Source organism: Carettochelys insculpta, chromosome 4, assembly GCF_033958435.1.
Source record: "Carettochelys insculpta isolate YL-2023 chromosome 4, ASM3395843v1, whole genome shotgun sequence".
NCBI classification, from domain to species: Eukaryota; Metazoa; Chordata; order Testudines; family Carettochelyidae; genus Carettochelys; species Carettochelys insculpta.
This window is the reverse complement of record NC_134140.1, coordinates 72,347,938-72,365,060: the sequence shown is the minus strand read 5'-3', so window position 1 is coordinate 72,365,060 and position 17,123 is coordinate 72,347,938. Positions and strand designations below refer to the sequence as shown.

General features: G+C 43.8%; 1 protein-coding gene across 2 annotated transcripts in view; it reads left to right on the top strand.

Moving 5' to 3' along the window:
- Window positions 1-17,123, top strand: part of TLL1 (tolloid like 1) — a 241,652-nt gene that overhangs the window by 138,318 nt on the left and 86,211 nt on the right. For both annotated transcript variants that reach the window (XM_074991871.1, XM_074991872.1), the window contains exons 8-9: window positions 8,376-8,481; window positions 11,086-11,210. In XM_074991871.1, the coding sequence (XP_074847972.1) occupies window positions 8,376-8,481; window positions 11,086-11,210 (231 nt within the window). The remainder of the gene's footprint in view (window positions 1-8,375; window positions 8,482-11,085; window positions 11,211-17,123) is intronic.

Sequence of the window (17,123 nt, the reverse complement as noted above, 5' to 3'; positions counted from 1 at the left end):
TTTGGGGTTAGTCATCAGCAAATAGAGTAAGAAGGGGATTTCCATCAAGAGGAAACAGGTATGTGCAGTGAGCTCATTTCTGATTTCCTGTGAGTGTCCAGGAGGCTTGGCCAATATTGTTAATATAAGGCGAAGTTTTGGCAGGAGTCTAGTGTGGGTTTGGATTTGAGCAAAGGTCAGCATGCACACTTGCATGTGGAGAAGGACCAATGGCTTTGAGCTGGGCCCTGTGGTTGTTTCAAAGGCTGGAAGAGAGTCTCTATTTCTTACGTAGATCCAGGTATCCCTCACAATGTGTCTCCTAATAGTTGCAGGAGGTTAGAGTGGGAGGGGTAGTTGGAAATTTGACCAAAGCACTGTTGTGGAGTTGGGTTGGAGTAGTATGTGTGAGGAGGGTCTGAGGGCGGAGGGTTGGGGTGTGTGTGTGCAGGGAGGCACGTGCAGGGCAAGGATACTATTTAGGGAGGATGGGTGCTGAAGTCCTCACCAAGATTTGTACCAGGATGCTGCCTGCTGTTTCCCTTTATCACTGTCAGGGAACAAGAGGGAAGCACACAGTGTGGGTCATTCATTCTTCTGCTCCTTTCTCTCCCCAGCTGGGAGTGAGAGGCACGCATGCTGTGCGCTTTGCTCTCACTTCCCGAGAGTGGTGGGAAGAGGAAGAGCAAAACAGAGTCCTGGTACAAACCTCAGAGGAGGAGTTCAGCACCCCCTCCCTTACTGGCACCCTGTGGGGGCTCAGGGCTGGAGCAGTACCAGACAGATGTGGGGGTGGGGAGCACCCTGGGTCAGACCTTCCCATTGGTCCAGAGTGGCCTGGGCTCCTTGAGGCCTCTCACCATCATAAAAATAAAAAAAAATGATGTGTGCAAAGAAAATAAAGCACCATAAAAAGTTGAGACGTTATGTGAATGACTACCCCAGAGCCTTTTTCCGTACAGCTCCATGTACGCTAGCAGGTTCTTCCAAAAGGCAATCTTCCCAAAGTTATTCCTGAAAAATCAGCTTTCGAGAGAGTACGTCTGCACTCAAAAAAGCAGATCAATCTTCCGATCTGCAATTTTGAAAGATTGGCCCTTGAAAGGGAGCATCCATACATCACTGGCTGTCCTTTTGAAAGAATGGGCTTGGAAATGCTGCGGATGGGGTCATGTGGCTGACAAGCCCTTCTTGGGCCCACAGTCAGATACTCCCTTAAAGGGTCTTTCTCAAAAACCATTCCTTGTACATGCTGAGAGCTGCCCCACCACAGACATCAGAGCAGACCTTGTGGTGGGTCCAGACAAACATTCACAGTGTCGTGGATCCCCAGCAGCTCTTCAGTAGGGAATTTCTTGAGGTCATAGACCAGCTTCTGGGCATGGCACTCCTCACTATCTCCAGTGCCTGCGGGCAGCCACCCATGTAGCTGCCCTCCTGCAGGTTGCCTCCACAGGGTGACATCCGCACCCCCCCGTCCAGCTGATCATGCACATGTGGCGCTATTGTATGAGCTCCAAGTGGTGGGACCGGCTCATGATGGGGGAGTGGGCTGACAACAGCTGGCTTCAGAACTTCAGGATGAGAGAGCAGACTTTCCTGGAGCTGTGCCACTGGCTGACCCCTGCCCTCCAGCACCAGGATACCCACATGTGGCCTGTGCCCTTCCTGGAGAAGCAGGTTGCCATCACGATATGGAAGTTGGCCACGCCGAACAGCTACCCGTCTGTAGGTCACCAGTTTGGGGTGGGCAAGGCTACTGTCAGGGCTGCACTCATGGAGGTAAGGCATGCTCAGGGATCATGCTTGAGATAGTGAGGGGAAAGTGGGCTCCCAGGCAATGGGGAGGAGAGTTCCCGTACGGGACAAGGGAGGGAGCCCTGGAGGGGACAAGGGAGGGTGCAGGGCCCAGGAGCACAAAATCACATGCTCACAAGCATGTACACTCTCCATCCCATGCAGGTCGTCAGGGCAATCCACACTGTTCTCCTGAGGGTTATCTGTGTCGGAGGCCTTGATGCTGCCATTGTGGGATTCACTGCACAGGGGTTCCCCCACTGTGTTGGCACACTGGACGGGACCCACATAGCCATCTGAACCCCAGACCAAAGAAAGGGCTGCCATTCCATGGTGCACCAGGTCCTTATGGACTCAAAGAGACACTTCATGAATGCGTGTGTGGGCTGGTCGGGTCGAGCTCGTGATGCCAAGGTCTTCTGGAACTCTTGGTTTGGGTGCAGGATGGAGGAGGGGACCTACATCCTCCCGCATGAGCTCTCAGTCAGGGTTGGGGACGTGACCAGGCCCCCCACGTGGTGGCTGCTGCCACCTATTCCCTGCATCTATGACTCATGTGGTCATACATGGGGCACATGAATACAAGCCAGGAGCTTTTTAATGTATGCCTCAACTGGGCACGCAGTGCCATGGAGTACACATTTGGGCTCCTAAAGGGGCACTTTAGATGCCTTCTGACGCGGCTGGATGTTGGCCTGCAGAATCAGAGTGGTAGCCGAGTTTGTCTGTATCTTCAAAAACAAGAAGTCCTGTGTCACTTCATAGAATTATACATATTTAGATTAACAGATATTTTGGAGCATAGGCTTTCGTGGGCAAAGACCCGCTTCGTCTCATGAAGCGGGTCTTTGCTCACGAAAGCTTATGTTCCAAAATATGTTAGTCTATAAGGTGCCACAGGACTTCAAGTTGTTTTGGCCTCCAGAATGTGCCACAGGTGGTGTTTGCATATAGCGTTCTCCACAATATCATGGAGGGAAACCATGATAGCCATTTCTGCAGGAGTGGGCTGCCGAGGCTGGCTCCAGCTGTGAGCAGCCACCCCATGTCCCGTGTCTCCAGGTACACTGGGATGGGGTAGGCACAGGAGAGGCCCTCTGGCAGGCCTTTGGTAGGAAGTCCCAATGAGCCTCTCCCAGGCAACCCCTGCCACGACCCTGCACCACACACCCACCTTTCCCCAGGCATTACCTGCCACAAGCCCCCAGCATACACACATCCACGTCTCGCAGTCCCACCACCATTGACAAGGGATACAGGAGTATTAAAGAGTAAACTCTTTTAGTGAATCTAAACACTTTTTGTTGTACAAATCACAACTGTATAATAAATCAAAACTGTGTAGAAAAAAGAACTATATGCAGGTGGGAATGGGGGAGCTGTTTTCTACTACTGCTCCTGCTTAACCCTCGTAATCTGCATGAAGGATAGGTCATCTACAAGTCTCCTCCACTTCACTCTGTCTTGGGACAAAACTTCTAGCTGTCTCCAGGAATACCCCACTAGTCCTTCAATCTCAGTAGACCTTCTCCACATTGTCCGAGGTCTTTCTCTTTTGCATTTTCCTTGTGGGTTCCATTTGAGAGCTTGACAGGCTATGCTGGATGATGGTTTTCTGAGCATGTGGCCTGGCTATCCCCACTTTCTTCTCTTGATTTCAGTGTCAATTGGTTCTTGTACTGCTCTGTTCCAAAGCTCCTCTTTTATGATGAAGTCTTGCCATTTCATGTGAAGGATGTACATCAGGCATCTGTTCATGAATGTCTGTAGCTTGTGGTTTGAAGACTTTTTAGGACACCAGGTTTTACATCCATACCAGAGCATGCTCTTCACATTTGTGTTGAAGATCTGCAGTTTCATCTTCACAGATATTATTTGTGAACTTCATATGGGACACAGAGTGTTTGTTTTTCCTATCCTGGCACTGATATTGTTATTTGTTCCTCCATCTCTGCCCATAATGTTCCCCAAGTTGGTGAACTGCTCCACATCTTCCAGGTCATCTCCTCCCAGGGTGATGGGGGCAGGCACCGCTGTTGCACTCCGAACAATATGCTGAAGGATTCTGTCAATCGCCATTGTGAATAAGTTGGCATGTCGAGAATTCGTATGTTGAACTAATCAAGTTAATACTTTTGGATGGTATACCATGGTGTTGCAACAGTTTCCATGAAGTGTCATGACAGTCAAAGGTTTTTCAAAGTCTACGAAGGGTATGAACAGGGGTGAGTTTCACTCAAGCAACTGTTCTATGATCACTCTAAGAGTTATTTGGTCAGTACAGGATCTCTCGCTTCAGAAGCCAGTCTGTTCTTCTCTGCGCTGTCTATTGATTGCTGTCTTCATTCTCTCCAAGAGAATCCTATTAAACACTTTTCCTGGAATAGACAGTAAAGTGATGCCCCTTCAGCTCTTGCATTCCTTCAGGTTTCCTTTCTCTGGAAGCTTGATAAAGTAGCCATGTTTCCAGTCTTGTGGGATCTTCTCAGTGTCCCAAATTTTCCCAAATAGATTATACATCATGTTGATGTTGATGTCTCACTACCTGCCTTGATTGCTTCCTTGTGGATGTTGTCTGGACCAGGTGATTTTCAGATGGGCAATAGCTTTTCTCATTTCTTATTTTGTAGGTCTGCTGCTGTTAATTTGTAGGGGTATATTTGCAGGTGCTAACTCAGGAGGTTCCATGTGGGCAGGGTGGTTCAGTAGCTCTTCAGAATGTTTCCTCCATCTACTGAGCTGCTCACTTGGGTTTGTTAGCACGCGTTCCTCCTTATCCTGTACTGAATGATCCACTGTACGCCGTGACCCAGCTAGCTGCTGTGTGATGTTATAGCTCTCTTTCGGGTTTTTCAGTCCGGCATCTTTTTCAGCTTGTGCAAGGTTTTGCACAAAGTTCTTGTCCCACTTTACAGCCTGTTTAACTTCTGTATTGGCTTCTGAATACATTCTCTGAGCTTCCACCATGGCTGCTCTTGTTTTGCTGTTGTTGATGGCTGTTTTCTGTCCTTTCTGCTGTGATCCATTCTTTGTGACACCTTTTCTTCTTTCCCAATGTTTTATCGCAGGGTGTTTTTTCCAGGCTGTTCTGTTATGTTTCCAAATTTGTTCCACGGTAGCATATTTTGGGATGAGGTTTGTCAGAAGTGCATACCTGTTGGACAGCTGCACTTGGAAACCAGTTCTTGTCTCCAAATCCTTCAGCTGCTCCATGTTGAATCTCAGCCCTGGCTTGGTCACTGTTATGGTTTACCTCTGGAGCTTGAACTTGAATTTTACCATGACCAAGTGGTGGTCTGAACTTACATCTGCTCCTCTTCTGGTGCCAACATCCTGCATCAGCCTTTTGAAAGAAATGCTGGTACAGATGTGATCAATCTTATGTTCTTACTGGTGGTCTGGTGAAACCCCAGTGACCTTATGGATCCTTTTGTGTGGAAACTACTACCACCTATCACCAATCTATTGAAGGAACAAAAGTCACTGAAGCACTCTCCATTTTCATTCATAAAGGCCTAGCCTTTCTTTTCCCATGGTCTGTTCTCTGCCTGTATTTATGCTTCTAATTTTTACATTGAAGTCACCCATCAAAATCAAAATATCCTTCTTTGCTTTCTGGTTCATCACAGTTTGTAGTTTCTCATAGAGGTCTGTTTTACATTCCTCAGCTGGTTCACTGGTTGGTGCATAACATTGCACAATTAGTGCTTTTCCCACTGTCATGTAGAATCTGACTGTGAGAATGCATGACAATACCGCTCTCCTCTCCATTAAAGCACCAGATGCCTCTCTTGATAACATAAAGCCCTCACCTTCTGTTTGTGGTGCACCCTCTTCTTCAAGTCCTGAATAGATGAGGGTTTCACCTGTTGCCAGGCATAGCTGCCCAGATTGTGTCCATCTTGTCTCACACAAGAACAAAACTGCAAGCTTGTACTGTTTCATCTCTGCTGCAATCTGTGCTGTCTTCCCCATTTGATGGATGGTCCGAACATTCTGGGAATGTACCAAACTGGATGGTTGTCCTGGATGAGAGAAGAGTCATCGGTGAGAAGTATTCCTTTTGGCTTTTCCTGCCATTCTTCATACTCAATCCAATCTTGTCAACTTCTCACAAGACTTGTTTAGTTGTCGGTTTCTTTGTAGATGTTTCTGTGACTTTTGGTTTTTTTTATGGATAGGGTTGTTAACCCTAAGCCAACCCCTTTTACCTCAGGGAGAGGTGATCCACCTTTGTCCAGTCTCTACCCTTTGACCTGTCCAGTTTGGGTGACCCTTCCAGGAGCTGTAGCTCCCACTGGCATAGCTCTCCAGGTGCTTGAGATGCACAAGCCACCTCATCAAGACAAGGAGTGGACCATGAAGTTGAGGCTGTTTTCAGGGTGTTAAAAATAAAGTCTTTTAGAAATGCAAAACACTGTTTCTTGCAAAAAGCCACAACTATACAAAAAACCAACACAGTTTAGAAAAAAGAAATATTTACAGGGGAGAATAGGGTGAACTATTTACAGGAGTGTTAAAAATAAACTCTTTCACTACATCTAACCACTGTGTTACAAAAAACATACAGGAACACAATAACTATGGACAGGTTGGTTTGTGGAGGAACTATTTACATGATAGTTTCCTAGAATGGTGTTGGGTTTAAGGGTCTAATTCCTCCTGCTGGAGTGGTGGGCCATGACACGTTCTGGCTGCAGCTGTCACTTCCTCTCCAAGTCCAGGTTCCCCTTTGGGCTGGGACTATGGGGAGGTGGGGGCATTGTTGTGCGCCTGCAGACACTACCACAGCTGTAGGTGAGTGGTGGGAAGAGGGTGTCGGGGGTAGGGGCTGCATGAGGTTCTGCAGCATGGGCTGCAGGAGGCAGGTGGAGGCAGTCAGTCACTGCCCAGATAAGGGCACGAAGCTTGCCTGCCAGCTCACCCCAGGCCTCCTGCTCCGTCTCCATGCACTCCTTCAGTAGGGCATTTTGGTCCTGCAGGATGGCCATCGAGAGCAGTTGCTCTTTGCTCCTGTGTTGATGGTGGGTGGGCCTCCTGCCACAGCGTCACAGGTGCGGGGGGTGGGGTGCCACAGCCTCCTTGGTGTCTGGTGCCACGGGGCTCCCTGTCCCCTGCACAGTGATTGTCTGGGACAGTGGAGCTGTGGAGACAGAAGGGGAGGGGTAAAATCCATCAATCCTGCAACCTGGGTCCAATGGCCGTGCCCCACATGCACCCTGAGCAGCCCCTCCAGTCCACTGCCCTGGTGGCCTTTGGAGTTAACAGGTACTGAAGGGCCCTGGTACTGCAGGTGTGCTGCACCCTCCTCCCATACCCAAAAGTGCGGCTAATTGAGGTGCTGTCATACTTTGCCCTCTCCATGGCCATCTGGTGTGCATCTAGATTGTGGCTCATGGCCATATCGCTAGCCAGCAGCTGGCTGTGGTGTATGTGGGTTTCCTCTCCTCATGCCCCAGGGTGCCCAGAGTGCATGGTACATACCTGAAAGTCCTTCCATGAACTCAGGGGCTGCCCTGGTTCATGTTGCTTGGCTCAAGGAGCAAGACAGGATGGCAATAACCAGATCACCCTCACTGGATCCTTCCTACTCTGATCCAGGGCCAGGATCCTGCTCCAGCTGGAGTGGGGGCACATCATTCTAGAGGCTTCGGGCTGATCCTCCATCTCTTTATCAGGCTCCTGTTCAGGTGCTGCAGTGTCCTGCACTGTAGTTGGGGGGCTGCCCCTTTGGCTCCAAGGAGCCCGTCTAAGTCCTCATAATGAAGGCCGGTGGTGGGTGCCCTCCCACACCTGAATAGCTGCCCACATCTCTGACTTTCACATAGGCCTGCCATAATGTTTTTACTTTTGACCGTACCTCATCAGGAGGTCATGGTCTGTGCCCCTGTGCGGTCAGGCCATCTGAGAGGCGTGCAAATGCTGTGGCATTGCCATGCCCCCACATGGTCTGCAGGAGGACCTCCTCCTCCCACAGGCTGAGGAAGAGCACCTTGTTGTTTCAAAACTACTTTTGAAAGAACACAATTTGTGTGTAGACAGTCTGTGAACAATTTCGAAATAACAGCTTCCTTCAACAGATATTTTGAAAGAACATGCAAGTGTAGCTGTAGCCTACAAATGAATTAATTATTTAGGAATATGCATAAAAACAAAATTTATTAAATGCCAAAAAATTGACAAGTGGCTTCCTTTGAGCTAGTCACTCAAGGCTCCTGTCCCCTCCCATAGCCTGATTGGGTCTGTCCCAGGCAGCCCCTTTAATTGCCCTGGTTGCCTGCTGATCAGCACAGCAACCTGCAGAAGAGCCAGTCTGGGAATATGTCATGTGTCCTCCTGCAACCAAGTACCCCACCTGACTGGCTCCCTCTTACCGGCGCTTACTTTTATCTCTATTTATATGTCTAGTAGAATCAAGTTAGTTGTGGGTATGCTAAGTTCATGGATCTTCCTCCGTTCGTCTTGTTAATAAAAGAAGTTAACTACTTTTGAAGTGCTGGGTTCAAGGTTTTCTGTGAATAGCATTGTAGCTCTTTTTCCTCCCTCCCCTACCTTTATCAAACTATTCATGTAAGACTTTGCTTATGATTCCCTTGTAGGTCAGGAATACAACTTCCTGAAAATGGAGCCTGGAGAGGTGAACTCCCTGGGAGAACCATATGATTTTGACAGCATTATGCACTATGCAAGGAACACCTTCTCAAGGTTGGAGTCTCAGGTTATACCTTTTGACTTTTAATTCCATTCCTATGTGTGAAAACTAGGGACCATAAATTAATATCGGCATTTCCAGAACAGCTTTAAAATATTATGTTCTGTCAGCAGTGTGTGTTCCAACAGAAGTCAAACCATAGCTTACTGGTTTTCATTATATCCAACCACATAGGATAATCTGATTATTTTTAGAAAGACGTCTCTTAATGTCCTTCTCATGATATTCAGTTGCTAAGCATTCTTTTAATTTTGTTATAATTTAGATATACTGTCAAGACAATCTGGAAGCCTCATTTCATAATAGTTGCCTATTGTGTAACACCTCATAGTCTGCAAAAAAATTAATTTAGAAGACTCAAGCACATGAAATATTTAGGTACTTTTATATGTAATGTTCTCCTTTCTCTTGGAGTGAAATTCACATAACGTCGAAGTAACTGTGTAGTGTGTGAGGAGTAAGTATGGAAGATCTAAGCCTCACAAACCAGGGCCATGCGAAGGAGCTGAACTAAACTAGAGATTGCAGCTCTTCTGTGCTGTTCATGGTGTTTGTGCCATTAGAGCCACTCAATCAAGAATTCTATTGTTCTTACACTGGGAGCACCCACACTGCGGCTCCACTGCCTGTTAGCAGCATGTACATTTAAAAAATCCTAGCAAAACAGAGCAGGTCTAACACAACTCTCCTCCAGGAAGAAAAGTGTGGGATCAAGGTGCTTGTGATAGATGATGTTAATGCATTTCTAGAAATGCTCAGATATGATGCTGAGGAAGGAGGTATAGCTTACACAGAGCAGAATAGAAAAGAAGAACCATAGTCCTAGTGCTCTGTAATGACTGCAAAATCAGGATTTGGTGTCTGATCCGAATCTTGGGTGCTCCAGGCTGACAGAAACTAAGAGTGCTACGTAGAAGGAATCATATTCTGCCCATAGGCAGAAAAGTGTGTTCTGTATCACTTACAGAAGCCCTTGAAGCCAATGAGGATCGGCATTGATTATGTTCAGCATGGGGAGTTCTATTCATTGTGGAACTTTACCATCCGTTAGTAATTAGGATGTCCTTTAGTCACTCTGATGAAAACCAGACACCACAACACTTCATGAAGTAAGAGCCACACCATATAGACAGGGTGCTTATTTGCAAAATATGGGGGTTATTGAGGGCTTGTTACCATAAACCATTTTAAAGTGGTGCTGGAGAACCAAAAAGTGGAATGATTTCTTTTTGTCCAAACTTTAAATTCTATTGGTTGTCTATTTTCAGGTTATACCAATGGAAAATAAAATAACCATTTCTTATTATGATTCCATATTTCTTTTACAACTATCCTATTCTGTTCCTAGAAAGGGTTGTTCAGACGGTCAGTTAGTACTTTGAACTATTTTTCTAATATCTAAAATGTATATCCTGAAGTCTGTGTTTCTGGAATAATCCCAGTGATCTCATGGGGAATTTTAGGTGAGCAAGAGTGGCAGCATGTAGCTCAAACATTGAAAATGGGTGATTTATTGGACCTTTAAATAGTGTCCTCTATTACTGGTTTCAGATTCCTGCCTTGCACTGAGTGTTATGAAACCGCACTACCATACGGATAATTGGTAATACAGGATTTCAGCTTTCAGTGTATGCACTTTGTTTAAGAATAAATGAGTATAAAACATAAGAGAAAATCTAGCAATTTTTTTAATAAGCCCAGTGACATGATATCAGATTTTAAAAGTTTAGACTCTGTGGCATGTAAATGGAACATATTTCTTCATATTGCTCTTAATCTAATGCTTCCATAATTAACTCATAAAAACCACTGAAAAAGTTTAAAAATTAGACCATCTAATGAAGGAAACTCTGGGCTAAGATTAATATCTGACCTTGCTCTCTGTTACATCAGTTATTTGGAGTATTTCTCCTGAAGTCAAGAGGATGGATTTATGTCATTGTAATAGAAAGCAGAATTTGGCTCACCATTTGTATTTCAGCAGCAGAACCATAGCTCGTGTCTAACATGCAACAGAGGAATGATCTTACCACATACCTTAAAGTAGTTTAGCACAGTCAGATGAATTACAGATGCATTGACGAGTTTAATTCTGAATTACCCTCTTTTTCATGGATAAAAGTAAGGCTTTAAACACTTCATTGAAACTTCATTCAGAACAAGAACTTAGTGAGAGAGAATTTCACAATCAAGCAATGTGTAATTGCTCATGTTGTTGCCAGGCACATAAAACATTAAACTGACAATTAATTGTGCCTTCTATATGGTAAGTGCTAGGTCCCAACATTTTTTTTCATTAGGTAGAAAATTTCTGGGCTCTTACCAACTAGAAGTACAAAAGCAGTTGCCAGTTTGCATTAAAGGAAGGCTATTTTCAAATCTCATGGCTACTGCTTGAGTTATGTTTTCATCTTAGAGAGTTTTTCTTTTCCATTTGCTCTTTTGTTTTATATTTTGCTTTTTATCTTTTTAATTACCCCAGTGTATTTATTATTTATAAAGTAAGTATTATATAATATGAAAACAAGTGTAGTTTTATAAAATCAATTGCTAAGGTTTTATGAGTCTATTTTTGGTTATTGTTTTCTTTTTTTTAGGGGTATGTTTCTGGATACCATTCTACCATCTCGTGATGATAATGGTATACGCCCTGCCATTGGTCAACGAACTCGTCTTAGTAAAGGAGATATTGCACAGGCAAGAAAACTGTACAGATGTCCAGGTATTGCACCATAAAAACACATACACACAATCTAACAAGCGTGTTTTACTATTTGTTTAAGAGCAATAATAAATCTTTTAAGTAGGCATATACTAACCAGTTTCCATGCTGGCAAGTGGTATGTACTGTTCAAGAATCAGATCATAAATATGTTACAGACGAAGACAGTGGGATGTGAAGCATTCGCATGTAGATCATCTTTCCCAAAACTGAATTTACTCATGTGACAGTTCCATTCTTGCTTTCTTTACTTGTTCAGTGACTAGGAAGAAAACATACTTTATATCAGTTCTTATTTATGTTTTGTAATGTAAAATCTGAGCTAGACTTAGAGGTTAGGGATGTGTACTGTGCCACAGTACTGGAATTTGAGTGTCCTCCAAAGGATTGTTCTCAACATTTTTTGTGCACGAAGGTATGAATGGAGAGCAGGAATTACTATTTTAATCAATAAGCAGATAACACCACTGCAGAAAGTTATATCTTCTAGATAGATTTTGTGTATTAAGCATGTAAAAGATGTGATTTAAGACTACAAATTAAATGAATTATAAATGCACTGGTAAGATCAGATACAGCTACATGTCTTTTAAAGTCAGTGTTTGAATGTCATCAGCGTAATTAAACCTATTCTCTAAAAACAGTTTTGAAGTAGAGCAATAGTCTGATTCCTGACACACACATGTAAATCTGAAGTAACTCATCTTAATCCATTGGGCTCATTCCTTTATCACTGTGGTGTGAGACACAAATGAGAGAGCAGGCTGTAATTTCCAAATTCAGCCTTTGGCTGGGGGCCAGCTCAAGCTTTACTGTCATTTGAAGCAGTCTCAGGGATTCCATAATGGTCGCATACCCAGCAGAATTTGCCAGATTGCAGCATGCTCCCACCATGGTAAAGACGTGAGGACTGGGAAAATTCTAAACCTGATTGTTTAAGACAGTTATAGGGCCACTTTATACCACTTGATTCACGGAAGGACTCAGGATTGAGCCAATGGATTTGCTTGAGATTTACATTAGTGTCAGTGAAATCAGAATATGACATGCAATGTTTATATACACACAACACAAAATAACTGGCACTAGAGTTGCCACATGGCTAACATATGTAGATTTGGCAAATTAAGAAGGTCTTCCATTTTCAGAAAGTTTGTACAGGTTTGGAGGACACCATGTCTGTAATTTTCTTTTAAAATTACTTCAGCAGCCCAAAAAATCCTTTAGAAACAATTTTTAAAATGTTGTTTGTAATTTGTTACACTATCGATAGGCTGCAGTGAACAAGATGCTTTTATAAATACATTATGCACGACTCAATAGGTTGCCAAAGGGTAGAATATGTCTTTTTGTCTCAAAAGCACGTTGGAATTATATAAATCTACCAACACCAGAGAAATTCTTGAGCATGAGACTCAGTAGAATCATTCTGTCAGTATCCTGACAACTCAATGAATGAAGTAAACACCTCATATTTTGATAATATGAAATATGTCTAAATGACACCCCAGACATGCATTTGGTTTTTCAATCCATTTGCTACTAAAACTAACATCAAAGCAAATGCTCAGAGAACATCTTTGACTCTGCAGGAGTCTGGCTTTTGCAGTATCTTAAAAAGTTTGTTTCTCAATAATACACTTTAGAAAATTGTAGCTACTTTTTGTAGCACTGATAGAATAATACATGCATCAAAATGAATGGGACTGTATGAATGACTGAGGCTATGTATACACTTGCCCTGAACTTCAAAGGGGGCATGTTAATCAGGGTGATGGGAGGTCACTAATGAAGTGCTGTGATTCCCTTTACTTGCCAAGGGAATAAAGACAGTTTGAAGTAGTGCAGGCACTTCGAAGTGCCCACGGCTACACGGCATGCTGGCACTTTGAAGTTTGACACTTGGAAGTTGCCGTGGGGCAGCAGGTGTAATTAGCCTAATAAAGTGCTGCATATGCATCGCAGCACTTCATTAGTAATCCCCCATCACCCTGATTACCATGCCCCCTTCGAAGAAGAGGGGGGGCAAGTGTAGCCTAAGAGTTATAGGAGCATATCCCCTTTTTGTGAAACTGGCAAATATTAGAATGAAAGATGTTGTAAAGATGTTGAAAAACCTGGTTTACTTGGTCATGTGAGTAAAGCAATAGGATTATCTCTAAATGTAAAGTATTATTTAATATAAATTGGTAAATGTTCTCCATTAATAAGATACTGAAAATGAAAGATGCTTAATTAGTGAAACATGCAACAAAGAATTTAAAAAGAAATGTCTAAAAGGTTTCAGAAGTTGATACGCTATTGTGACTGAAATATATTTATATATTTATCTGCAGATACTGAGGAATATTTTGAATTAAGAGAGACATATTAAGCTTTCTGTTTTGTGTGAAACCACATGGTATCATGTTAAAATATCAGGCTCCAAAACTTCTGATGTTAATTGTATTTCATATATATGCTATATTACCTGTATGAGGTGGAAAATGTTAATCATAATAATTGTTTGTGGGAGAACAAGAGTGTTATAATAGCATGAGTAATTTCATAGTTTTCTAATTTTGTTTTAATCTGATTAATTTAACATAATAAACATAGGCAGAGAAGATAATTATTTAAATGTTTTATGGAATATATTTAATTTGGGGGCTTTTAAAAGGAATGCTTATGTGCTTGATATTATTCTTCCTAATATGTCCACTAGTGGCAAATCTCCAATCATTCCTACAAACAGAGGCTATTCAGGAAGCTATCTATTGCATCTGAGGGAGTACAAATACTCTTATGAAATCCTGGCCATGGTCTATGCTCTGTGCTGAAGGTTATTTAAAGAAAAACACATGAAGAATTGCTGGATGAATGTTCCTCTTTCCCCATCTTCTCTAGCCTGTGGGAAAAACTCCTCATTGGTATTTTAGCTAGTGGCATTATCCTAGGAAGTCTACACAGGATAAGAGACATATTTTGACTTTGGAGAGATTGTGTGATAGAATATGTTCTGTTTCCACCCATGAGAAGATGTCCGATGTGTAAAATTTGTAAGACAGCATCCTGATATGTTGATAATTTTTAGTTTGGATTGTGGCTTTTGAGACCCATGTCAAGGAAAACACAGCTACTGATTTGGAATGGTTACTTCTTAATTTTACATAAAAAAAGCTAATATTCTTCCAGCATTTTGGACAGGTGAGATGCTGAGTTTTTAAAAATTTTATACAAATATGACTAACAAAAAAAGGGAGCAGGAAGAATAAATGAAGGAGAAAGACAGTGAGCTACAGAGTGAGAGGGAGATGAGAAATTAAAAAAAGGGTAAAGAAAGGGGGGTGGGAGGAACAGAGAGGAACAGGTGAAGCAAGCCTAGCAGTAGAGTTTAGGAAGGACAGAGGCAGGTAGAAGGAAGTTTGGCCAAACAGCCAGTCTGCTGAGTTTAAATTATGAAAAGCCATCTCTTTATATCACTGGTGTGCTGGGCTTTGAAAAGAGGGGCTAACAGCCATCACAGGCCCCTGAGAGAAGGTGTTGGGGGGCAGTTACTGTCCCCAGAAGGGGCAGAGTATTGTGGCTCTGACTTTGCCCTTCCTGCCCAAGCCCTTAGCGCCACCTGCACCATGGTGCAACCTCCCCACCCCTCCCACTGCCTGTCCAGACCTAAGAGCTGCATGATTCAAAGGAGCCTGGGGCTCTTGCCATCACCATTGCAACAGCAGCAGCCAGGAGCCATGGGCCACTTCAGCTACCTCTACACTACGAGACAAAATTGATTTTTAATAAATTCAGTTTTTAACCTCATTCTTATGAATTTAAAAAAAGTGTCCACAAACCTTCTTGAAATTTGACCCACTATTTTTCTGTGTCACGTTTCCACATTCCCATTGCCTTGTGCACGTTTGACAGTGTGAACAGTGCATTGTGTGTACCTACGCCACAGTGCCTTAGCTCTGGTTGCTTATGGGCTTTTCATGTTTGAATCCCAGAATGCAAAGCACTGTCCCAGAATTCAGAGCACCAGTAACAGCAGAAAAATGAAGTAGAGGTCACGCCATTGCCTGCTGCAGCATTCCAGCACAACCATGGATCCCCAAATGCTTCAACTCATAGTACACATTGTTTCAGCAACCACACTGGCTGTCGTGCATTTTGCCTTCAATTACAAAGGTCAGTGATGGTTCAGTATCGTAATGATGATGGTGATGATGATGACGATGGTTTGGAAGAGCAATTCTCCCAACTGCAGTCCAGGAACTCACAACTGCTGGCTGCCCTGGATGCATTGCTGACAGTGGAGCAGAAGTTTTGGAATCATGGGACCAGCACAGACTGGTGGGACCACATCATTTTGGAGTCCTGGGATGACCAGCAGTGGGTGCAGAACTTTTGCATGTGCAAGTCCACTTTTATGGAACTTTGGGATGTGCTGGACCCCATCCTGAAGCACAGCAGCACAAGAATGAAGCCAGATTTAAGAGCTCAGAAGCGAGTGGCAATCTCGCTGTGGAAGTTTGCAATGCCCAACAGTTACTGGTCAGTGGCAAATCATTTTGGGGTGGGCAGATCAACAGTGGGGTCTGTGGTGATGCAGGTGGCCCATGCAATCAATGGTGTCTCCTCATGAAGACTGTGACCCTGGCAGATGTGCAGGCAATAGTGGGTGGATTTGCTGGCCAGGGGTCTGCTAACTGCAGTGGGGCAGTAGATGTCATGCATATCCCATCATGGTCTTGGCCCACCTGGTCTCTGATTATATAAACTGAAATGGGTACTTCTCCATGGTGTTGCAGGGGCTGGTAGATCACAAAGGTCGTTTCACCAAAATCAATGTTGGATGCTCAGGGGGGGTTCATAATGCACACATCTTCCAAAATTCAGGGCTGTACAGAAAGCTCCTGGATGGGACTTTTGCCCAGACCAGAAAATCACGATTGGCAACATGGAGATGCCTGTTATACTGGGCAACCTTGCTTACCCTCTGCTCCCTTGCCTTTTGAAGCCCTACGCGGGAGCTCTGGACCCCACCAAGGAAAACTTCAATCACAGACGCAACATGTGCAGAATGGTGGTTGTGTGTGCCTTTGGCTGTTTAAAAGTGAGGTTCAGATGCTTCTTGATATGTTTGTGACTTTCTGCTGGAGTTTTTTCACCTTAACCCACCATTGCAGAGAGTCCCGGGAGTAACCTCAGTTGGTCACCTTGTATGATATCTGATTGCTGCATTCCTCTTAGTTACCCAAAGTCTCTTTGGCATCAACTGGTCTCCCCAAATCACAGGAAGATCCAGAATCTCCTGGTGGGTCCATGCTGGGGCTCTCTTGCGACCCTGCGAAGTACTAGGCAGATCACCTCCCTGAGTGCTCATGGTTGCAGTAGATGGCTACTGATGCAATTGCTACCAATGTGGTGCAATGGCTACCAATGCAGCATGATGCAATGAGCAAAGGAATATTTTTCACAATGGGCATCCTTTGCAGGGCTGGGTGCTGCTGAATTCCAATTCCAATTCTAATTCAAATTCAGTCACTTTACCTTACAGGATTTTTGTGAAGGTAAATTCATTATTATTTGAACCACTCATATACCATAATGATAAGTGGCGTAGAAAACCCCACAAAGAAACTGATAATTCAGTGTTCAGTGCATGAGACCAGGAGGCCCCACAGTTAATGATAAAAGGATACGAGAATAAAAAGAAATAGTGACTAGCCGCCCATTCAGCAAACACTGTCCATCTTAAGAACTGAATGAAATAGTGGTCTTGTGGAAAAAATAGTTTGTGATTTTATAATTAAAGGCTATATCATAATCCATGTGCATGCACTCAGGTTAATTTAAGCATTTCCCAGTTTTTGAATTTCTGACTCTGACTTTCAGAATGAATATTTCCAGCACGAATATTTTTCTCCAGTCCAGCTTCAG